Source organism: Ylistrum balloti, unplaced genomic scaffold (assembly GCF_031769215.1).
Source record: "Ylistrum balloti isolate Yb309-2 unplaced genomic scaffold, AGI_CSIRO_Ybal_v1 Utg370500, whole genome shotgun sequence".
Taxonomy (NCBI): Eukaryota; Metazoa; Mollusca; class Bivalvia; order Pectinida; family Pectinidae; genus Ylistrum; species Ylistrum balloti.
In genome coordinates this window covers 19,683-45,787 of record NW_026782324.1, presented here as the reverse complement: position 1 = coordinate 45,787, position 26,105 = coordinate 19,683, and the positions used below count along the sequence as shown (strand labels likewise).

Here is a 26,105-nt window from a genome sequence, read left to right as displayed (position 1 = left end):
CAATACAAACACTAGGTCACTATATCTTGCACTCCATTATCAATATTTTTTGTTAAAATTACACACAGAAAGGGCATTCTTTTAAATGGATAAAAAATATTGTACATTCTCCTGTTTTTTTTTAATTTTTTATATATATGACAAGATTTCAGAGTAAATATGATACATTTAAAATGCCCACTATGGTGATATTTTGACAACATTCTCATTATGTGACCAGAAACTACAAAAAAAAAAGAATACTGCAGATTAGATATCCACTAATGATCTTTTGGACCCCAAAATATTGATGTGTGAAACAGCCTACCGCATTCAGGTGTACAAGCAACAGCCATTAAAAATATGCCCTCCCATTTCATGGGATGGGACAGACATGGGCAAAGCTATATGCCCTCCTATTTCATCGGATGGGACAGACATGGGCAAAGCTATATGCCCTCCTATTTCATGGGATGGGACAGACATGGGCAAAGCTATATGCCCTCCTATTTCATGGGATGGGACAGACATGGGCAAAGCTATATGCCCTCCTATTTCATGGGATGGGACAGACATGGGCAAAGCTATATGCCCTCCTATTTTATGTACTAGATAGACAACACACCCCAGCTGTAGTTACATGAGGAACATTTAGTGTTGTGATACCTACCTTCTGCCCGTAGCTGATAGTTTGAACGCACAGATTGACTGCTTGTAGCATTAGACACTGTTGAGTTGTTGGTCCCATTGATTGCATTGTTAATTTTTATTTCTAACTTATTAAGTCGTTCAAGCATGCTTTCTAAAAGCACCGCCATCGTTTTCTTCAAATCTGTATAGAAATATTGATAAGAGTATCATGGTATTAAAATTAAATATGTAAATGTCGAAATACAGAGAGGTCACATAAATACAACTGCTAGAGCACATCTACAAATTTTTTCTTTTGATTATTATATCAGGGGATTTAAAATGCAGTACATTTATTTATTTATGCTTAAAAATATTTGATTTGCCATTGTCTATCCTCAAATTTTCACAAGCAAACAACAACATGTAATGAAGAGTCATTACCGTAGGCAGTAAAACGACCAGCATAGGGGCCATCCACTATGTCGGAATTCTCCCGGGCTAGTGCTCGCACATAATTTTCACTTAATTGGATAATTTCATTCTGGAAAAGAATAACATCACTAGAAATATCATAAACGATTGTGCCACAATTTTTATATGAACTATTCTGCTCCTACAAAATTATGTCTGCTCTGTCAAATCTTACAAATAACTTCTTTTTTTTTTTTTTTTGTAATTTACATATATCATTTCTGAATTTACAATCAATTTCATTTTTTTTCGTCCATAACTGTAATTTCAGCATTTTACCCTGTTAGAACTGTACTTACTAAGGCTACTTTAACAATCATTACAATATTTTACCCTGTTAAGACTGTACTTACTAAGGCTACTTTAACAATCATTACAATATTTTACCCTGTTAAGACTGTACTTACTAAGGCTACTTAAGATTGTACTTACTAAGGCTACTTTAACAATCATTACAATATTTTACCCTGTTAAGACTGTACTTACTAAGGCTACTTTAACAATCATTACAATATTTTACCCTGTTAAGACTGTACTTACTAAGGCTATAACAATCATTACAATATTTTACCCCGTTAGAACTGTACTTACTAAGGCTATAACAATCATTACAATATTTTACCCTGTTAAGACTGTACTTACTAAGGCTACTTTAACAATCATTACAATATTTTACCCTGTTAAGACTGTACTTACTACGGCTACTTTAACAATCATTACAATATTTTACCCTGTTAAGACTGTACTTACTAAGGCTACTTAAGACTGTACTTACTAAGGCTACTTAAGACTGTACTTACTAAGGCTACTTTAACAATCACTTCAATATTTTACCCTGTTAAGACTTTACTTTACTATTTTACCCTGTTAAGACTGTACTTACTAAGGCTATAACAATCATTACAATATTTTACCCTTTTAAGACTGTACTTACTAAGGCTACTTTAACAATCATTACAATATTTTACCCTGTTAAGACTGTACTTACTAAGGCTACTTTAACAATCATTACAATATTTTACCCTGTTAAGACTGTACTTACTAAGGCTACTTTAACAATCATTACAATATTTTATCCTGTTAAGACTGTACTTACTAAGGCTACTTTAACAATCATTACAATATTTTACCCATTAAGACTGTACTTACTAAGGCTACTTTAACAATCACTACAATATTTTACCCTGTTAAGACTGTACTTACTAAGGCTACTTTAACAATCATTACAATATTTTACCCTGTTAAGACTGTACTTACTAAGGCTACTTTAACAATCATTACAATATTTTATCCTGTTAAGACTGTACTTACTAAGGCTACTTTAACAATCATTACAATATTTTACCCATTAAGACTGTACTTACTAAGGCTACTTTAACAATCACTACAATATTTTACCCTGTTAAGACTGTACTTACTAAGGCTACTTTAACAGAATCATTACAATATTTTACCCTGTTAAGACTGTACTTACTAAGGCTACTTTAACAATCACTACAATATTTTACCCTGTTAAGACTGTACTTACTAAGGCTACTTTAACAATCACTACAATATTTTACCCTGTTAAGACTGCACTTACTAAGGCTACTTTAACAATCATTACAATATTTTACCCTGTTAAGACTGTACTTACTAAGGCTACTTTAACACTCACTTACAATATTTTACTGTTAAGACTGTACTTACTAAGGCTACTTTAACAATCACTTCAATATTTTACCCTGTTAAGACTTTACTTACTAAGGCTATAACAATCATTACAATATTTTACCCTGTTAAGACTGTACTTACATAGGTTACTTTAACAATCATTACAATATTTTACCCATTAAGACTGTACTTACTAAGGCTACTTTAACAATCATTACAATATTTTACCCTGTTAAGACTGTACTTACTAAGGCTACTTTAACAATCATTACAATATTTTACCCTGTTAAGACTGTACTTACTAAGGCTACTTAAGATTGTACTTACTAAGGCTACTTTAACAATCACTCAATATTTTACCCTGTTAAGACTTTACTTACTAAGGCTATAACAATCATTACAATATTTTACCCTGTTAAGACTGTACTTACATAGGTTACTTTAACAATCATTACAATATTTTACCCATTAAGACTGTACTTACTAAGGCTACTATAACAATCATTACAATATTTTACCCTGTTAAGACTGTACTTACATAGGTTACTTTAACAATCATTACAATATTTTACCCATTAAGACTGTACTTACTAAGGCTACTTTAACAATCATTACAATATTTTATCCTGTTAAGACTGTACTTACTAAGGCTACTTTAACAATCATTACAATATTTTACCCTGTTAAGACTGCACTTACTAAGGCTACTTTAACAATCATTACAATATTTTACCCTGTTAAGACTGTACTTACTAAGGCTACTTTAACAATCACTTCAATATTTTACCCTGTTAGAACTGTACTTACTAAGGCTATAACAATCATTACAATATTTTACCCTGTTAAGACTGTACTTAGGCTACTTTAACAATCATTACAATATTTTACCCTGTTAAGACTGTACTTACTAAGGCTACTTTAACAATCATTACAATATTTTACCCTGTTAGAACTACCTCAACAGATCTGAAACAAGTTCACGTTTCACCCAAGTAAAAGTGAAATTACAATTTTCACGGATACTGGCAATTTACACATTAAACAACCTACCATCATCATTATATTGCCTCACCTTTAAGATTTCACTCTCCTTTTCTGTTCCGCCCGTGGTGGTGGACATGCGATAAAGAGTGACACACCAGAAAAAGAATAGAAGGCATGCCAGTAATAGAAGTTGTCGACTGTTAGGCATACGTCCACACATCCGCCATAGTGTCACTGCCATGGTAATACACTGCTACATCAGCTTCATTTTCATCTACCAACAAATCAATGTATTTCATACACCAGTTCTATTGTCATCTACCAAATAACAAAGTGTCTAGACTAACAAGGTTCTACTGTACACACAAACCAAAGTGTCCAGACTAACAAGGTTCTACTGTACACACAAACCAAAGTGTCTCGACAAACAAGGTTCTACTGTACACACAAACCAAAGTGTCTAGACTAACAAGGTTCTACTGTACACATCACAAATAAAATATCAGTATAAAACAGGAATAGTAATTCCTTGCTTGTAAACAAAACTGAACTTGACGGTCACCCAAGATATGCAATATTGATATAAAGGTTAAAGGATAGTTATCAAGTGTCATGAAACAGAAGTTGTGACACTGAATATAGTAAGTCAGTGTCAATACATGCATTCCATCAAAACTGTCATCCTATACTAATAATTCTTATAAAGTTATTCTCAGTGCTAAAAATTACTAATTTTCTATGACAATTACAGTAAAATTTCAAAAAACTTTAGCTCCAGGAAAAAATGTGAGATCCATTTTGGTAATTAAAGCACCTTAAGATGCTTCAATTCATACAGAGCATTTGAGTCTACCATATCTGGGTGTTGAGAAAAGGATCAATATAAGCATACCGTTAAGCCATCATCCTTCACTCACAATTCTAACCAAGCTTGAAACATTTCCAATGGAAATTCAACATTTTATGTTAAAAAATTCTATTTTTCCAATATAAATTTTAGTACCCCCTCCCGACAGGGAAATGTGAGACCCTGGGGCCATGAAATTCACAATTTTAGTGAAACACCTTATGATACTTCCATCCATGAAGAGCATTTGGTTCTACCCTAACTTGGTGTAGAGAACAGATTTCTGAAATCTGTGTCAATTTGACCCATTTTGGCCCCATCAAACAGCGCCTGGGGATCAGCCAGGATCAATATGGACATACCATCAATCTGTCATCCTTCACTCACAATTCTAACAAAGTTTGAAACATTTCCAACGGAAATTCAACAAATTATGCTAAAAATCTTTTTTTCCTATATTAACTGTAGTAACACCTTGCCACAGGAAAATGTGATACCCTGGGACCATGAAATTCACAATTCACAATTTTGGTTAAGCACCTTAAGATGCTTCCATTTTGAAGAACAGTTGATTCTACCATATATGAGTGTAGAGAAAGAGAGAGAATGAATATGCATCAATTTGGCCCTGTCTAACAACCCCACAGCCCCTGGGGGTCAGCCAGGATCATTAAAGGGAACACAAGCCGTTATCCTTCATACATAATTCTAACTCAGCCCTTGAAGGGTGGGGACTGTATAATTCTAACTCGGCCCCTGAAGGGTGGGGACTGTATAATTCTAACTCGGCACCTAAAGGGTGAGGACTGCATAATTCTAATTTGGCCCCTAAAGGCTGGGGACTGTGTAATTCAGAATTTTGGTTCATCTTAGCCTCGGGAAAATTTCTGCAAATTTCATTGAAATCAGATCAGGAGTGTTAAACTGTTTACGTACGCATGATGTCGCATGAAGGTGATCGCAATAGGAAACTATGAGACTTTGTCTCAGGTAACCTAAAAAATACACATGACAGTTTCTGTGTTAAAATGCAGAAAAGGAAACCTACCTGCACCACCCTAGTGGAATGCTGAACAACAGCTGACATTTTGGTTACTGCTAGCCTTGCTGTACGTCTGTGGAATCATTGGTCTGCTGACTCCAATCATCTTCTTTTACCTACAAATCACAAACCATATCAAATATTAATCATTGTGCTTGGATTTATAGCCAAAGTGTGTAGTCTGTTCCTCTTGTGTAGTCTGTAACAGCAGGTATCTACTTGCAGAACATCCCTACAGAGGGCGAGAAGAATTGGATCATTAATAATGGTCTAACAAAATTCATTAGTTATTACATATATCCTTTTTTTTTAAGGATTTTCACAAATATTAAAACCTATTATCCTTTTTTGAAATACAAAAGGCCCATAAGGCCTGTATCGCTCACCTGGTCAATTTTGCTGAAATTAATTCATTTAAACTAAAGGAAAATTATTAAAAAGACTAAATCTTTTTCCCCTCTTTGGTCCCGCCATCCTTATCCCCAAGAGAGTTTCATGTACTTTTTGTACAAAACTCAACATTTATAAAAACAAAATGACTGCCCTATGAAAGCATGCTTCAGGCCAAATTGGTACATCAAGGTACCGTATTTATTCCAATAAACGCCCCGTCTCTAATAAACGCCCCCCCACCTGTTTTCTCAGTAAATTTCAACAACTCAGGAGTCAGGTTACAAAGCTTACCTTTTAATAAATTTTAAATTCCTGGTATCCATGAACATGAACAAATGAATTTTGGCACAAGAAAATTACACTGTCACGACACGTACACAAATAATATCAATTTAATCCATGGTTCATTTCAATATACTGCAGGCCTAATGGCTGGGACTGCCGTATAAACTACTGTCTTCACTTTCACTTCCACTTTCACCAGTCTCGCTTTCACTCAGTTCTATTTTTGGAATAGAAGGCGCATTCACATCACCCATTAAATTTTGCAAAACGTCATCTGCAGCTTGGACATCCTTTTCACTAACCCCTGGAATTCCTCATCGTCAGAATCATACTGGAAAATATGATCCTCACTACCGTCCAGCAAAATTGTGATACCGCATTTTTTGAATGATCTTCTGATTGTGTCCGGGCTAATGCTATCCCATACTGTCTTGACCCAAGACAACATTACAGCTTTAGATGGAGCTTTACGATTCCCTGCTTTGGTTTTCTCAATGGGGCCACTGAAACACCATTCGTCATACAACTCTCAAAGTTTTTCTTTGAAGGGTTTATTCCACGACACATCGGCTGGCTGTAGCTTACATGTACATACAGATGTCTAAATTATATTTTTGACAAACCAGTTTTTTTACATCTTCAGTAAGATGACCACGGAAAGCGTCCCATACTAATAACCGCCTGGCTGTATTATTCACACCCCAGAGTTTTTTTAACCAAAATTTTATACTTTCCTCGTTTGCCCAGGATTTTTGTCCGGCCCCGCACATGTATACCACAATACCACTTGGTATGTCATCTTTCGGAAGGGGACGAATGCCTGGCATGTGCACAAGGGGGGCAATTTTAGTCCCATCGGCATATGCTGCCAGTGTCACCGTTATTTTTTGTTTTTCGTGGACAGTACTGTAAACTCTGACCTCCTTTTCCCCCTTCATTGCCAATGTCGATTTTCCTGGCATGTCAAACCACATCGGGGTTTCGTCCATGTTAGCGATATGGCTATCGGGGTATTCTCGTAGCCGACGCATTCTTAACACGAAATTCAAAAAACTGTCAATACGATCATCAATTAATGAAACTTCATGTTGTGCCATATGAGGCTTTGAACGACTGACTACCATTTGCCTTATGCATACGCAGGGCCTCAAACCGCAATGTTTTCCCAGTCACTCGTATTCCGGCCTCCCGTCTGTCCTGTAGCCATCTCATCAGATTTCTGTCAATATCTTCATATCTGACATGCCTCCCACCTCCTTTACAGTGTTTAGATGTTTTAGAAAGATTTTTTAATTTTTCTTTGTTTTGACACCAGTCCCGCACTCGTTTTCTGTCAACACGAATCACTTTCGCGGCGGCATGTTTACCCTTCTCCTCTGCGAAGGCGATTACTTTAAGCTTGAAAGCAGTGTCATAATTTCGTTTTGTCTCAGACATTGTTATCAGGTATGTGGGATTTATTAAGAAACAGACTGGCTTATATACTGCTGTGTTTTTTTATTTTGTTTTGCAAACTAGGCCTACAAGCGATGATGAACATTGTACGTTTTTGACTGAAGCTGACACGATGTCATACAAGAATTCAGGTTATCAGAATGCAATTGACAACAATGTTTAAAGCTACAACGATGTTGGAATTACTGCAATTTTCAAATGCATTCTTTGCGGAGTAATTCGTTAGTTTGTTAAACAATGTTTTTAAGTGGCAGCCATGGCATGTCACGACCAACAAATTATGAACTTTTGTGTTCTATTAATCGCCCCCTGTCTGAAAAATTTCACGCCCCCAGGGCTTTATTGGAATAAATACCCAGTGGGAGGTATTTGTATTAAGACAGCTATTTATATACAGAACAACTGTCTATAAAGACGGAACCTTCTCTCTCTCCAGTGGGAGGTATTAAGACAGCTATTTATATACAGAACAACTGTCTATAAAGACGGAACCTTCTCTCTCTCCAGTGGGAGGTATTAAGACAGCTATTTATATACAGAACAACTGTCTATAAAGACGGAACCTTCTCTCTCTCCAGTGGGAGGTATTAAGACAGCTATTTATATACAGAACAACTTTGTTTTACAAACAACAACTGTTTTACACGGCATGGCCTTAAGCAGGACACTACATAATACAGTCATGCAGAGTAACGCAGCATTTTTGTGTTGAGATAAAAGTTATACAAATGTCACACCCAAAATTGTCTTGCTTTTCTTAAACAAGATATAAATAATTCCTCTTTTAAAGATTGCAACTCACAGTAATAAGCTAAGATTATACAAGGCATTTGTTAAACTTAAACTTAGAGATTTCTAAATGTTCCTGTAAGGACAGAAAATTTTATGAAGTTTATCATTAACATTTGTGTAAAAATAAAGATAGATTTTTATGCTGTAGACTTAACAAATCATTTCACTAGGAATTAAAAAAAAAAATAGAAATTAGCTCATCAAAAATAAAAAATAATTTATATCTGGTGCCAGCTAGTTTCTATGATGCTACATTAACTTCCTCAAACAGAAACCTGTCAATGTTTTATAACACAGATACTTAACAAGAGGCCCAAGGGGCCTTAACGGTCACCTGAGGAATATATGTCAATAATCTGGGGATTTTAAAATGTTGCAAAAATGTAACAACACTTATGCAGGACCATGTGTAAAACATCAGTACCAAGTTTGAACATGACCCACCCAATGGTTCTTGAGAGGAAGTCCATAATGTCTTAGCCAAACAGAGGTCAGGGTGGCCATTTTGGATTTTGAATCGCCCCAAAAAGTTAAAACATTTGCCAGGACCTTGTGTAGAACATTCATATCAAGTTTCCCCTTTTCCCCCCTCCTGGGGCTCCTATTGGGGCCACACCCTTTTTCTTCGCAAACTAGAAGTGGCTTCCCATGCGGATGCGTTGTGCCAAGTTTGGTCAATATCCATCCACTGGTTCCTGAGAAGTAGTCATTTAATGAAGGTTTTTCCATATGGCCCCTTTTACACCCCTTATGGGCCCCAAAGGGTACATTACGACCTTTTTTCGACATAATTTCATATGTCCTTCACTAAAGGATGCTTTCGACCAAATTTGGTTAAAATTGGTCAAAGTTGAAATTTTAACCCTTTTGAGCACCCCCCCTAGTGGGGCCGTTTTTGACCCGATTTTTTTTTCATTCGCAAACTTCGTAAACCTTGCCATAAGGACCCTAAATATCAAATATGAATTTAATCTGACTGTTGGTACATCAGAAGAAGTTTTTTAAAGATTTACCTTCAGCTCAGGCGACCTAAAAATGTTGTCCTTTCCTCATTCAGAATCCTCACAATGTTTTATAACACAGATACCTAATATGTCCTTCCCTCAAACAGAAGCCTCTCAAAGTTTTATAACAGATACCTCATATGTCCTTCCCTCAAACAGAAACTTCTCAATGTCTTATAACAGATACCTAATATGTCCTTCCCTCATACAGAAGCCTTTCAAGGTTTTATAACACAGATACCTAATAGGTCCTTCCCTCAAACAGAAGCCTCTCAATGTTTTATAACACAGATACCTAATACCTAATATGTCCTTCCCACAAAAAGAAACCTCTCAAATAATGATGTTACCATAGCAACCAGAATCTTAAACATTTGAAAAAAGATATCAATTTCCCATCATCAGCAAATGCCTTTGATTATGCCCAGAGGGTCTGTATCGCTCACCTGGATCTTTATCACCAACATTACTATATCTGTGCAAATATTCCATGTTTAACACATTTAACCCCTGTGACCTTGACTATGGGTCAAGGTCATTTCTTTTACTTTCTTGGACTTCATAAAAGGAACATACTGGCCAAATATAATGATTTTAGGCTTTTCTATATTTCCTGTGACCTTGAAGATTGGTCAAGGTCATTTCTTTAAGCAAACTTTGTAGGACACCATAAGAGGAACATAGTAGCCAAATATAATGATTCTAGGCCTTCTGGTATTTTGAAAGAAGTCGCTTAAAATTTTTTAACACATTTGACCTCTGTGACCTTGAATATGGGTCAAGGTTATTTTTTTCGCAAACTTTGTTTGACTTCATCAAAGGAACCTTCCAGCCATATATAATGATTGAAGGCCTTCCAGTATTTTGGAAGAAGTCGTTTAAATGTTTTACCACATTTTACCTCAGTGACCTTGAATATGGGTCAAGGTCATTTCTTTTTGCAAAGTTTGTTTGGCTTAATCAAAGTAACCTTCCAGCCAAATATGATGACTCTAGGCCTTCTGGTATTTTGGAAGAAGTTATTTTAAGGTTTTAACACATTTGACCTCTGCGACCTTGAATATGGATCAAGGTCATTTCTTTTTGCAAACTTTGTTGGGCTTCATCAAAGGCACAATGTACATATGTAAGATTTTAGGCATTAGGTATCCGTGTATTGAAATTCAAGTGAAATATCTCCTTCTGTATGAACATATATGTGGAATACAAACCTGACCCCCGAATAGACATTTGCATCCACCGTGCACTTGACGTCATTAATCCAAGATGTTTGGAAAAATTTGCCTTGTGTTTTAAACTCGCAAAAAGCATATGAAATATTTATAAAATCAAAATTTACTTACAACAAAAGTTGTTCAGCATTTTCTCTTGTTTTATGAGATAATAATCATTTCATCAATACCTCCTCAAATAGGGGAGATCGGACAGTTTTCCCAACACCGATGTCACAATGCGTAGAGATGCATGGTTGGGAGTTAAGGTGTAGAACAATAATTTCCTTAGTAAGACCATAACCAAAAAAATACTTTGTATATATCAAAGTAGCCTGAATTGGTTCACTGGACCACGTCACATGATATGGTGTATATATATATATATTTATATCAAAGTAGCCTGTATGGATTCACTGGAGCACGACACATGATATCCTGCATATATATCAAAGTAGTCTGTATTGATTCACTGAACCTTCACCATGTGATACTGAAAAAATATCTAAGCAGTCTGTATATTGATTCACTGGAGCATGACCACATGTCATTGACGTTTTGCAGATTTGTGATATAAAGGTTACTACTGCAATATTTATGAAATAGTCAGATACAATCACATTAATTTTTGTTTACCTTTGAATGATGGTTTTCTAGCCCAGAAATAAAGCATGGTCACTAACGAATTAAACATACCAGAATTCTGAAGTTAGCAAATGTTTCAGTCGAAAATCTATTTCTTTGTACAATCTACCATGTTGTACAGCCATATTAGTACCAGTATTCATTCTATATATAAACTGTTTCTCTGTTATATTTGTTGTAAGACTCCTACACAGCTGAACTCAAGACTTAAATAATATTACTTTCATATACGTCTTAGTTTTACGATAAATTCAGTATAATTCCTCTTCATATTTTGAACTTTATGTTTGAAAATGTGAATTATATATAAAAATTCACAATTATAAAATTATTTGGTCTTGACAATCATTTTAACACATTTTTTACATTGTTGGTTGAGTCGTGTCAAAGATATATAGATGTCTAGCAATGGTAGGATAACATAGTTAACAAATGAAGATGTCTGTGCTTCAAGGGAGCTTTCCCTGCAATTAGTTTCTGAGATACTTTTCCATTAATTTTTACATCACCAAAATGCTTCCATGCTGCTTTTGCCTTTATATTAGAAATGTTTTTTAAATACTGCTACCTGTTGTTTATCAAACTGAAATTTCAAGGATGGATTGTGGAGAACAGGAAGGATCACTGTCTTTACTTATAAATACCTAGTAGTTGTTAGCCAGATTTGATTGGAAACAATAATGACACAACTTTTACTTAAGACCTAAACTCTCATCATCCCAAAGACACTTTTATAAATAAACAAAGGCTATGCAGATGTTTGGCAACCACTTGGTGAAAAATCTCACATTCAAGTAGATTTCTTGTTTAGTAAAATTATAGTTATCAACTTGAAAATCTGCTATTGACCTATTGCTACCAAGAGCCAAGCTATCGCAATATACTGATAAGTTGTCCTATCATTACACCAATAGTTGATTCCAATTTTTGTTTAAATTGCAAGTAACACAGCATGAGTGGTTCGTTGTTTATTTACATTCGTATATTCAATATTACAAATAGAAATCAAATGCACACTCCTTTTGTTAAAATTATTTCAAGCAAGAAACATCTACAAGAATAAATAGAGAAACAAATACAGTTATGAACTCTGAACCCACTACACAAGGTCAGAGGTTAATTTGTTATGTAACCATGGCATTTATTGCAAATTTGTAGTTTTTTGTTATGAGAGTTTAACTTAACAGGCACAGAACAGAAGTAGAGCAGATTAATTGTAAATGTAAACTTAAAAGTCACATGAAAAAATGGATTTGAAAATTGGCTAGACTATTGAAGAAATAAAATTCAATTTTCAATTATGGTTTTGAAAAAACAAGAGGCCTAGCGGCCTTGAAGGTCACCTGAAATATGCAATATTGAATATAAAGGTTAAAGAGTAGTTATCAAGTGTCATGAAACAGAAATTGTGACACTGAATATAGTAAGTCAGTGTCAATACATGCATACCATCAAAACTGTTCTCTTATACTGATAATTCTTATAAAGTTATTTCCAGTGGGAAATAACCAATGTTAAGCTCAAAAATGCAATTTGACCTCTTTTGGCCCCACCCATCAGCCCTCGAGGTCAGTAAGGGTCAAAATAGGCATACAATCAAGCCTCAAGCCGTCATCCTTCACTCATAATTCTAATCAAGTTTGAAATATTTCCAGTGAAAATTAAAAAAATTATGCTAAAAAATCTAAGTTTTCCTATATAAGCTAAAGTAAACTTTATCCCCTCCCCACAGGGATATGTGAGACCCTGGGGCCAGGAAATTCACAATTTTGGTAAAGCACCTTAAGTTGCTTACAATCATGAAGAGTATTTGATTCTACCATACCTGGGTCTTAAGATGAAGATTTTCGAAATCTGAGTCAATTTGACACTTTTTAACCCCGCCCCTCTGGCCCCAGGGATGGGGACTGTTTAATTCATAATTTTGGTTCATCAGGGAGGGTTCCTGCAAAATTTCACTGAAATTTGATTAGGGGTTTTTGACAAGTCAAAGGTGTAAAATTGTTTACGGACGCAAAATGCACGACGCCGGATGAAAGGTATTAGAACCAAACGTGTTAACCATTTTCATATTCTATCAACATCTGAAATCAAGATTTTAATCCAGGAATCTGCAGTAGTTTCTCTCCAACATCAACATTTTAGAAAAAAAAAGCAATACAAGTATATTATGTATATCATTAGTTTCTAATCGCACTTGTTTGTGTAAAACTAAAAATGTTGAAGATGGATAGCAACACCACAAGAATTGGGTTGAATTACATGTCCACTCTACATAATCCCATAAAAAATAATAACTGAACATGTGTGTAAATATGTATTTAGTAAGTCAAGTTTAAACTGAAACTTTTTGTACTGACTGGTTTCCTACAGATTTTCACCATTGCAGCAGAGAGCTGGACTATGCATTGGTCAGGACTCAACTGTATTAAAACATGGATTCAGAACAATCAAGCTCAGCAACTATGAATAAGACGTCATACTGCTTTCTAAAAGACATTTCCATGAGATATCTACAACTGCACATCCTCTCACCATCCACTGACATGTGATAAACAGCTGCCATAAGTAATGACAGTGTACATTTGCATTCACCATCGGTGCAAGATTTGATCTTGGAAGTTTTCAACAGCATAAAATTGTCCGATATCAATTGATACTGGCTTGTTATAGCTGGGATATGATATCATTCAAACATGAGATGGCCCTTTGGTGACCTACATGATATCTATTCACTGTACATTCAAATGTAGAAAAAAGTTCTACCAGAAAGACAAAGATTCTAGATAAAACATCAAGATATATTTAATAAATTTCCATATAATAACAGTTCTGCATGACTAAAAATAGCATCAACAACACAATAAAACCGTAATGCATAATTAAGTCATGACACTAACCTGTTAAACAATCATCTCAAAATACAACACGCTAAACAGGCACATGGGCGTCACCATTTTTGTTACACTTACCAGCGGTGAGACTAAAAAGTGCATTTGGTACCTAACCCAGACGAACATGCAGTACAAAAGGAGTTAAGTTATACAATAGCTATTTTGTTACAACTTGAATGAGGATATAAAGAACCTAAACATTTTGTAAATTAACATGCCTTGTTCAAATTCATCTTCTTGTAATGCAGTCCAAGTCATTCTGACAATAAATCAACTTTTTATAAAAGTACACTGTAAGCAATATATCCAATGATTCCCACAACTGATACATGTGTATAAATTATATATTCTTTAGTGAACAATTTTAAGCAAACACCAAACATGGGTTATTTGAACAATACTAATCTGTGTGCTCATGATCTCCAAACATGTACACAAATTATTACCTAAATACATTTAAAAACAAATGTTATCAACATTTCCTCATCAAAAGTACTGTAATTAATCTATTATCAGAACTTAACATCTGTCACTTTCCTGGTACACATATTTAGTACATCAACCCGAGAATTCATTTTTTTAGATTTATTACAGGAAGTGTCAATACAGAATAAATAAAAGATAAGTGTATAAACCATATCTATCTGTATTTGAGTAAGAAGTTGTTAAGTATATCCCCCCACTCCCCACCCCCACACTTCTAATTCATTTTCTGTAAGAGGTCCACTTTAATCTTTGAAAAAGATAGTTTGCGCCCAATTTTAACCCCAATGCTCCCACCCATCCCAACCCCTCTTTCATCAACTTATTGTCCTGTAATATTTCCACCTCCTGACTTTAAGTATCATATAATATCCCACCATTAAATAGACTTATTGTCCTGTAATATGTCCACCTCCTGACTTTAAGTATCATATAATATCCCACCATTAAATAGACTTATTGTCCTGTAATATGTCCACCTCCTGACTTTAAGTATCATATAATATCCCACCATTAAATAGACTTATTGTCCTGTAATATGTCCACCTCCTGACTTTAAGTATCATATAATATCCCACCATTAAATAGACTTATTGTCCTGTAATATGTCCACCTCCTGACTTTAAGTATCATATAATATCCCACCATTAAATAGACTTATTGTCCTGTAATATGTCCACCTCCTGACTTTAAGTATCATATAATATCCCACCATTAAATAGACTTATTGTCCTGTAATATGTCCACCTCCTGACTTTAAGTATCATATAATATCCCACCATTAAATAGACTTATTGTCCTGTAATATGTCCACCTCCTGACTTTAAGTATCATATAATATCCCACCATTAAATAGACTTATTGTCCTGTAATATGTCCACCTCCTGACTTTAAGTATCATATAATATCCCACCATTAAATAGACTTATTGTCCTGTAATATGTCCACCTCCTGACTTTAAGTATCATATAATATCCCACCATTAAATAGACTTATTGTCCTGTAATATGTCCACCTCCTGACTTTAAGTATCATATAATATCCCACCATTAAATAGACTTATTGTCCTGTAATATGTCCACCTCCTGACTTTAAGACTTTAAGTATCATATAATATCCCACCATTAAATAGACTTATTGTCCTGTAATATGTCCACCTCCTGACTTTAAGTATCATATAATATCCCACCATTAAATAGACTTATTGTCCTGTAATATGTCCACCTCCTGACTTTAAGTATCATATAATATCCCACCATTAAATAGACTTATTGTCCTGTAATATGTCCACCTCCTGACTTTAAGTATCATATAATATCCCACCATTAAATAGACTTATTGTCCTGTAATATGTCCACCTCCTGACTTTAAGTATCATATAATATCCCACCATTAAATAGACTTATTGTCCTGTAATATGTCCACCTCCTGACTTTAAGTATCATATAATATCCCACCATTAAATAGACTTTTGTCCTGTAATATGTACCTCCTGACTTTAAGTAATATAATATCCCACCATTAAATAGACTTATTGTCCTGTAATATGTCCACCTCCTGACTTTAAGTATCATATAATATCCCACCATTAAATAGACTTATTGTCCTGTAATATGTCCACCTCCTGACTTTAAGTATCATATAATATCCCACCATTAAATAGACTTATTGTCCTGTAATATGTCCACCTCCTGACTTTAAGTATCATATAATATCCCACCATTAAATAGACTTATTGTCCTGTAATATGTCCACCTCCTGACTTTAAGTATCATATAATATCCCACCATTAAATAGACTTATTGTCCTGTAATATGTCCACCTCCTGACTTTAAGTATCATATAATGTTCCACCATTAAATATTGACTTATTGTCCTGTAATATGTCCACCTCCTGACTTTAAGTATCATATAATATCCCACCATTAAATAGACTTATTGTCCTGTAATATGTCCACCTCCTGACTTTAAGTATCATATAATATCCCACCATTAAATAGACTTATTGTCCTGTAATATGTCCACCTCCTGACTTTAAGTATCATATAATATCCCACCATTAAATAGACTTATTGTCCTGTAATATGTCCACCTCCTGACTTTAAGTATCATATAATATCCCACCATTAAATAGACTTATTGTCCTGTAATATGTCCACCTCCTGACTTTAAGTATCATATAATATCCCACCATTAAATAGACTTATTGTCCTGTAATATGTCCACCTCCTGACTTTAAGTATCATATAATATCCCACCATTAAATAGACTTATTGTCCTGTAATATGTCCACCTCCTGACTTTAAGTATCATATAATATCCCACCATTAAATAGACTTATTGTCCTGTAATATGTCCACCTCCTGACTTTAAGTATCATATATTATCCCACCATTAAATAGACTTATTGTCCTGTAATATGTCCACCTCCTGACTTTAAGTATCATATAATGTTCCACCATTAACAGACTTATTGTCCTGTAATATGTCCACCTCCTGACTTTAAGTATCATATAATATCCCACCATTAAATAGACTTATTGTCCTGTAATATGTCCACCTCCTGACTTTAAGTATCATATAATGTTCCACCATTAACATACTTATTGTCCTGTAATATCCACCTCCTGACTTTAAGTATCATATAATATCCCACCATTAAATAGACTTATTGTCCTGTAATATGTCCACCTCCTGACTTTAAGTATCATATAATATCCCACCATTAAATAGACTTATTGTCCTGTAATATGTCCACCTCCTGACTTTAGGTATCATATAATATCCCACCATTAAATAGACTTATTGTCCTGTAATATGTCCACCTCCTGACTTTAAGTATCATATAATATCCCACCATTAAATAGACTTATTGTCCTGTAATATGTCCACCTCCTGACTTTAAGTATCATATAATGTCCCACCATTAAATAGACTTATTGTCCTGTAATATGTCCACCTCCTGACTTTAAGTATCATATAATGTTCCACCATTAACAGACTTATTGTCCTGTAATATGTCCACCTCCTGACTTTAAGTATCATATAATATCCCACCATTAAATAGACTTATTGTCCTGTAATATGTCCACCTCCTGACTTTAAGTATCATATAATATCCCACCATTAAATAGACTTATTGTCCTGTAATATGTCCACCTCCTGACTTTAAGTATCATATAATATCCCACCATTAAATAGACTTATTGTCCTGTAATATGTCCACCTCCTGACTTTAAGTATCATATAATATCCCACCATTAAATAGACTTATTGTCCTGTAATATGTCCACCTCCTGACTTTAAGTATCATATAATATCCCACCATTAAATAGACTTATTGTCCTGTAATATGTCCACCTCCTGACTTTAAGTATCATATAATATCCCACCATTAAATAGACTTATTGTCCTGTAATATGTCCACCTCCTGACTTTAAGTATCATATAATATCCCACCATTAAATAGACTTATTGTCCTGTAATATGTCCACCTCCTGACTTTAAGTATCATATAATGTTCCACCATTAAATAGACTTATTGTCCTGTAATATGTCCACCTCCTGACTTTAAGTATCATATAATATCCCACCATTAAATAGACTTATTGTCCTGTAATATGTCCACCTCCTGACTTTAAGTATCATATAATATCCCACCATTAAATAGACTTATTGTCCTGTAATATGTCCACCTCCTGACTTTAAGTATCATATAATGTTCCACCATTAAATAGACTTATTGTCCTGTAATATGTCCACCTCCTGACTTTAAGTATCATATAATATCCCACCATTAAATAGACTTATTGTCCTGTAATATTTCCACCTCCTGACTTTAAGTATCATATAATGTTCCACCATTAAATAGACTTATTGTCCTGTAATATGTCCACCTCCTGACTTTTAGATAGAACTTCCCCTATTCATGGACTCCATACAATTCCTCTTTTCATCAATGAAATATGGAACTATATTTCGAAGTGGATCATCACCAGGTACAAATCAGCCTAACCCAATGTCAGGTAAACAAAGACTGAGTCCACCTAACAAACTGTTGAAGCTTCCACAGTCTCAATTCTCACTGATGCAAGATAAAGAGAATAGTTGTCAGTGTATTCAAATAGAAGCTCGGAACAGAAAGACAAAAGCTGCCCTAGAAACTTGCCACTTTTGGCTTTCTTCGCTCTCGCAAAAATACACCATATATTTTAAGACACTGACCATATATTCTCTATATATGACCTAGACATATAAATAACATTGATTATGTAATGAGTGTGAGGTCTGGGTGTTCCGTCATTGATACCATTAATAATTAACAAATGAATGGCCACCAGGCAGATATCGGAGACCATTTGATTTTCTTTTTTTTATATTATATTAACATAACAGTATCAAATTGTTCTATACAAGATGAGTTTCAAAAATTACTGGAGTCACAATTCTGTTTGAATCGAAATAATTTCCATGTCCCAATTTTTCCCTTCTATATCTTTGTAATTTTTCACTCCCTTCAACTGACTGCAAGGGAAGTCATTTGTTGTCTCAAAATATGAGCACATCTTCTGAAGGAATTGATAAATACATACACCTTGTAGAATGTCACCTGTGTGTAACACATGGCTAATTACTGTGTATCTGTCCATCACACAACACTTGGTCCGAGCCAATTAATGACCAGTTTAATTATCAAATTCAAAGTTGGCTTCATAATTAGTGTTAGCATCCTGTAGCAGTGACTAACCTTTATGTTAAACAACATGAAAACAGTTTTTAACATTGTGTTAACAATTCAGAAGATCACTGATTTGGATCTTAGCCTCCATCAGTGCATGACGCAACAAAAATATCTTACATCAGCACTATTTTCAAATTGATATCTGCTGTAAAGGATACTGTTAACATACACAGATGTAGACTTCCATCAGATTGATTGTACAACTGTAGACTTCCATCAGATCAATTGTACAACTAAACATACACAGATGTAGACTTCCATCAGATTGATTGTACAACTAAACATACACAGATGTAGACTTCCATCAGATTGATTGTACAACTAAACATACACAGATGTAGACTTCCATCAGATCAATTGTACAACTAAACATACACAGATGTAGACTTCCATCAGATTGATTGTACAACTAAACATACACAGATGTAGACTTCCATCAGATTGATTGTACAACTAAACATACACAGATGTAGACTTCCATCAGATTGATTGTACAACTAAACATACACAGATGTAGACTTCCATCAGATTGATTGTACAACTAAACATACACAGATGTAGACTTCCATCAGATTGATTGTACAACTAAACATACACAGATGTAGACTTCCATCAGATTGATTGTACAACTAAACATACACAGATGTAGACTTCCATCAGATCAATTGTACAACTAAACATACACAGATGTAGACTTCCATCAGATCAATTGTACAACTAAACATACACAGATGTAGACTTCCATCAGATCAATTGTACAACTAAACATACACAGATGTAGACTTGCATCAGGTCAGTTTTACAACTAAACAAACACAGATGTAGACTTCCATCAAATTGATTGTACAACTAAACATACACAGATGTAGACTTCCATCAGATTGATTGTACAACTAAACATACACAGATGTAGACTTCCATCAGATCAATTGTACAACTAAACATACACAGATGTAGACTTCCATCAGATTGATTGTACAACTAAACATACACAGATGTAGACTTCCATCAGATCAATTGTACAACTAAACATACACAGATGTAGACTTCCATCAGATTGATTGTACAACTAAACATACACAGATGTAGACTTCCATCAGATCAATTGTACAACTAAACATACACAGATGTAGACTTCCATCAGATTGATTGTACAACTAAACATACACAGATGTAGACTTCCATAAGATCAATTGTACAACTAAACATACACAGATGTAGACTTCCATCAGATTGATTATACAACTAAGCATACACAGATGTAGACTTCCATCAGATCAATTATGCAGTCATGGTCACTGTCTCGCCAATTGTGCATCCAAACATACGGCCAACAAATGTGGCCAATGAACACTAAATCCAAAGGAATTTAATTACATGCTACCTTATGAAATATATCATGAAGAGACCCTAAATTAAAAGCCAAAATGAGCTATTCTTAATTATGCAATATAATTTTTTTTATCTGTACATGATTTAACTTTTGTCAATATATGGTCTTGGGCTCAAAACACAGATGCAACATTCAGCACATCTGTAGTCATTGTGACACAACAATCATTACACATAAGTATCTGAGACAAACTCTTGTTTACTGTTTATAAATCGTCAAGATAATCAATCTTTCACAGAAGGTATCAGACACTATTAAGTATTAAAGTCAATAACAGCAATTAAAAAGGACACCCTATTTGTTTGAGTTTCACATCTTATGAGAGCTGAGGTCATGTGAAGATAGTATCCACCAATGATTTGGCCTCTAACTGATTCCATTATAGTGCTATCACACCGAAATATCATATAATGAACACAATATATATGGAACTCCCTATTCAGTCACATTGTACCGACAGTAGTGTAACAAGTTATTTTCCATCCCATTGATGATGGGACAAAATGGAAGCACAAAGTACAATGATTTTTGTTTGTTACAACTTAGAAACAAAATCTACAGACTTCCTTACTTGATGCTAGGAGATCACATTTTGAGGCTGTTGAGGCTGACATTCGGAGAGAAGAAAGTTTCTTAAAGAGAATATTTATAATCTACTTTTTATGATTTATTGAAATTGGGTCAGCAAGCAGAATTTTTATTACCTACCTGCAGCAAGGCAGTCTACAAGGAAAGCACAAAGATTCTTTATCTAACTGCTACTAAGCATATAACACCTAAATTAAGGTTTTTGTGTAATTCAGACAATAGTATGAATCAGAAAAAAAACAAATCACCAATTCTGTTTGTGCTAATGCATGGCAGCTAACCCATTTATGTGGACTTTGTAAGGTCAATATTATAGATGTGTTGTAGTTAAAACTGAAATCATTTTAAACACATTTCAAAAAAGTTAGTACTGCTACCTATCGTGTGTTTACATGTATTGGTCAGTTTACCATAATAACAAACGCTCCCTCCCAAACTGATGTCATTGATTTTTTGTCGTTTGTACAGTCAATCATAGGCTTTTTCCCAACTTGGACTTCATTATTTATTAATCATTCTATAATGAAGGAAACAAAAAGCAAAATCAATCAAGCATCTTTGTGATGGTAATTTTTGTCCAGTAATTTCAGGGTTTGTTTTCGTTCTTACCATACTTCAGATATGAACATGAAATTTCCTTTTTAAACAAATCTAAAGCATGTAGATCATGAATTCTACATTTCTGTACTTATAGCGGTTGGTCAGACAAACACTGAATTTAATCCTCAAATGTACAAAGCTTTTATAGACTTGACATCATTCAGAACAAACATTCTTTACGCTCCCTGCAATTTCACTCTAAAAAAATGAAATGATTAAAGACAGCACAATGAATACAATCAGATCAAACAACAACTGTTGCCATAGGCTTTCGAGTTGTATAGTTGATTGTACAGGGTATGATGCTTACCATGATATATTTTCAGGATACAATACTTTTCATTATGATACAAAAGACAACATGAAAGTGTTTGTTTGGAAAAGAAAAGAAAGTCCTTCTAGGAAAGATTTGCCTTATTAAGAAAGCGTTTTTTTTGGACTTCAGTTTTATGGTATATGATAGTACTACCAAAAATATCATCACTGAGTCTAGCTTACACGCTTTTAAACATTTCCTCATGATCTTGGACAATGTTGACTCTATTAATTCAAACTCTACCTTATTTTCAGAAGCAGAATTTCTCATATTTTGAACAGGTTCAACAATATTCATTTCATTTTGTTCAAAAAGATAGGTATAATATTATAACAGAAACTTGACCAGACATGTTGTCAGTATCTGTTGATTTAGATGTCCAATCAGGGATCTACAAGAAACATGTAGCTTCATATAGTCACATACTTAACTGATTCACACACGCATCAAGCAATGTTCCTGAATTAAACAATAAGCTGTACTGAAAATTCAAGCAAGCCCTATGTACCACTTATGGTTTTCAACAGATAAACAAAATTTCTTCACCTGATTTAAATGTAGCTAACCACGCCCACTCGTGACCATGCCTCCTACTGACCACGCCCCCTAGTGACCATGCCTCTAGTGACTATGCTCCCCAGTACAACATGAAACATAAGTCAAGTTTTGTTGATCTTCCTTGTTACATGATCCTTACACAAAGAATAAACAAGGACCAGAGGCAGCACTACCTGTTCCACAGACACAGTTACTAATGCAAGACAGTGCTGGAGTTGTAGCCTGAAAATAAGGGAGGTGTGTGTTAGGAGAGTGGGGGGGGGGAGGGTACAGTTATTATATATCATGTGATCCTTGGCCTGATCCATATGAGACATAATAGGAATAATGCTCCCAAGACTTTTTTCTCTTTGGTATTTGGTAAAGAACTGTATATCTCATTTTGGAAAGAAAACTTATCAATTCGAAGGGAAATATATAACTCCCTACTTTGAGAATTTTTCAATATTATGAAATATTTGGCCCAACAGAGTCGCCCAGGAAAACCTCTGACTTCACACTGATTTTAAATTTGAATTCATCTCATTAACACCATGTTTACATAATTTTAACTGATTAGAAAAATAATATGGATGATGCAGTAGATTATCACCTATTATACACCACAATACAAATCCACAACCATCGTCAATCTCATTGCTTCTTCCTGAATTTTTATGTACTTATCAAAAATTGTGATTTAGATCATGGCAAAATAGGTATCAATTTTTAAACTGTAAAGTTTGAAATATTTTACAAAATCATATATATATATATGGTCAAAGAAATTACACCTCTGGTGATTTTTACCAAAACATATATCATTTCTCTCAACGTAAACATAAATAACATTTTTTACCCTTCTTGCGTTAAAAGAACACAGTACTTCCCCGCTATTAAGACGATGTTCCTACGATACGTGGCTAGATGCCTTTAGGTGAAAACCTAATTATTCTAAATATATCAACAGAAAATCATGTGAGAGCACTGAACAGTGACTACTCACATCTCTCTTATCTAGTATTTGTCCCTACACTTCTTTAACTTTTATTTTGTATTATTATTTATTTATTAACACATCCGACAGGTGCGCGCACGTGACTTTCAATTATAACCATCATATCGTCCACAGGTGTTTTTGTTTACGTTCAGTGTATGACAGGTTTTTATAACGGGCGTGATTTATTAAACAAAAATGAAATGTCAAAAGCATATTTAACGAGTTTGGGACGTAAATAAGCCCCCAAATTATAAAGCACACTGATATTTGGGTTTTTCCACAATAACCAGTCGCGTCTGCGAACGGATAACTTGTATGTAAATGAAACCCTTTAAATCGTATTCTTCATTGGTATAACTTACCTTTGTTATTGGTTATGAGCCAGCTTTAACAGATTACGACTCTGAAAGAATTCGTGTGTTGCAGTATAGGGCACAATATAATACACAACCGCAGGTCGACATATACAGCGTCTCTGTCAGAATGGAGGTTTGGTTATTTCCGGTTGAGTGAGCTAAGCTTTGGGACGCAAAAGGGCATTGTTGTATCATTTCCGACAAATGAGTTTAAATACCAACTTTGATACGTACTTAGTTCGAAAATTTATCATTTTTCACAGAATCAAACTCTGACAGTTAAAGATACAGTTGCATTATGATCACAGTTAAACTTCATTTAACGCTACATATTTATTCCATGATTTTCGGAAACGATGTTTTCTTTCGACGCACGATTAAAACTGGCCTTCATCAAAGCGTCAATATCATTTTCACCTGCATAAATCGTAATTATACGGGCTCATCATGTTAATAATATATATTAGATGTATGAATAGATAAACGCGTACACATATAAATGTGAATTGTTGTATATCAGCCGTTAAAATCCTAACACCGTGAGCTCATTAAGGTAGTCGAGCCATCGATTTCATAAAAAAAAAAAAAAAAACATTACGAGACATTTTCCTACTAGTACAGAGAAATTGTGCTGTTTCCTGTCTGCAACTTGTTTAATTAGGTTATTCATCGATTGTTATTTGTCTAGAGAGATTTTATGGTATTTTTTGGAGATTTTTTTTTTTTCAATTTTGGTTCCAAATATCTCTACCGATAATTTCAATACCTTATGCCCAACCCTTTGTTTCAATTAAACATGTTTAAAAGGGGATGGTTGGCGTCTTTTGTTTCATACGATTTAAAGTAAATTAAATTTCGTTAATTTGCGTGATCGGAGTTTTAAATCTGCAATCAGTGACATATTTTCTCACAAAAGAAATCAATTGGTACTTGTCTTCATGGAAATATTTAATTTTTAGCATATTTCATTACCTGTGAGCGGCCTCACACCTGTGTGAAATGTCTGGGTTTTTTCCCTTGGTACATGTAGATGATAAGTATTATGTGTATAAGTTTCCAGTTGATAACGTCTGAAGGAGAAATCCTCATAGAAAAACTAGGATAATTAGATCTTCTCCAGATGCTACACTCACCTGAGGTTGTAAATGAGACCTATAATAATGTCAAAACTTCTATTACGTTTTTTTTTTTATTTTTTCATTTAAACAGGCCCATATCGATCCAATACTCGGCAAATTAGCGGATTTTAGCCATGTAGACATCCATTCAGCATCAAATGTCATAATATGTGAATTATTTATTTCTCAGTGTTGGAGACAAGTATTTTCCTCAAAATACAGTTGTGGGATCGCACAACGTTATATGATGTGCGCACGATAGGAAAACAGGACGAAATAAGCTGTCGCACAGATGTGCGATTCTATCATAGCTGATATAAATTTTAAAATGACACAAATCAATGTGGGATAGTGTTTATTTATTTTCTAAATATATTATACTAGAGCTAAGTATATAGTCAGACACATATATCAGATACAGACTGAACAGTTTGATACACTCGTAATTTAGAGTGTTTTGTTTCCACAGTGCCGCACGTGATCATAACAGTATATATGTAAACAGTTTGTTCCCGGCAGTGAACCATCTAAAATATCATAGTCAGACCGGAAATTTTATTTTCATTTCTTCCGTATTACTCTCATTTTTCTTTAATTTTGTAAACAAGAATATAAACACAGAGTTGACTTATTGACTTCTATTTATAAATGTAAACCATAAATCTTAGCGAGAAATAAAAAGTAC

The 26,105-nt window shown here is 34.4% G+C and overlaps 1 protein-coding gene across 1 annotated transcript in view; it reads right to left on the bottom strand.

The window, feature by feature from the left end:
• LOC132555494 (alpha-1,6-mannosylglycoprotein 6-beta-N-acetylglucosaminyltransferase A-like) overlaps nucleotides 1-24,367 on the bottom strand; it is a 61,642-nt gene extending 37,275 nt beyond the window's left edge. Inside the window, exons 1-5 of the mRNA XM_060219845.1 lie at nucleotides 24,309-24,367; nucleotides 5,616-5,725; nucleotides 3,809-3,994; nucleotides 1,054-1,153; nucleotides 650-811 (exon numbers count right to left, since the gene is read on the bottom strand). Of these exons, the coding sequence (XP_060075828.1) occupies nucleotides 650-811; nucleotides 1,054-1,153; nucleotides 3,809-3,961 (415 nt within the window). The 5' untranslated portion in view covers nucleotides 3,962-3,994; nucleotides 5,616-5,725; nucleotides 24,309-24,367. The remainder of the gene's footprint in view (nucleotides 1-649; nucleotides 812-1,053; nucleotides 1,154-3,808; nucleotides 3,995-5,615; nucleotides 5,726-24,308) is intronic.
• Between the last annotated feature and the right edge of the window lie 1,738 nt (nucleotides 24,368-26,105).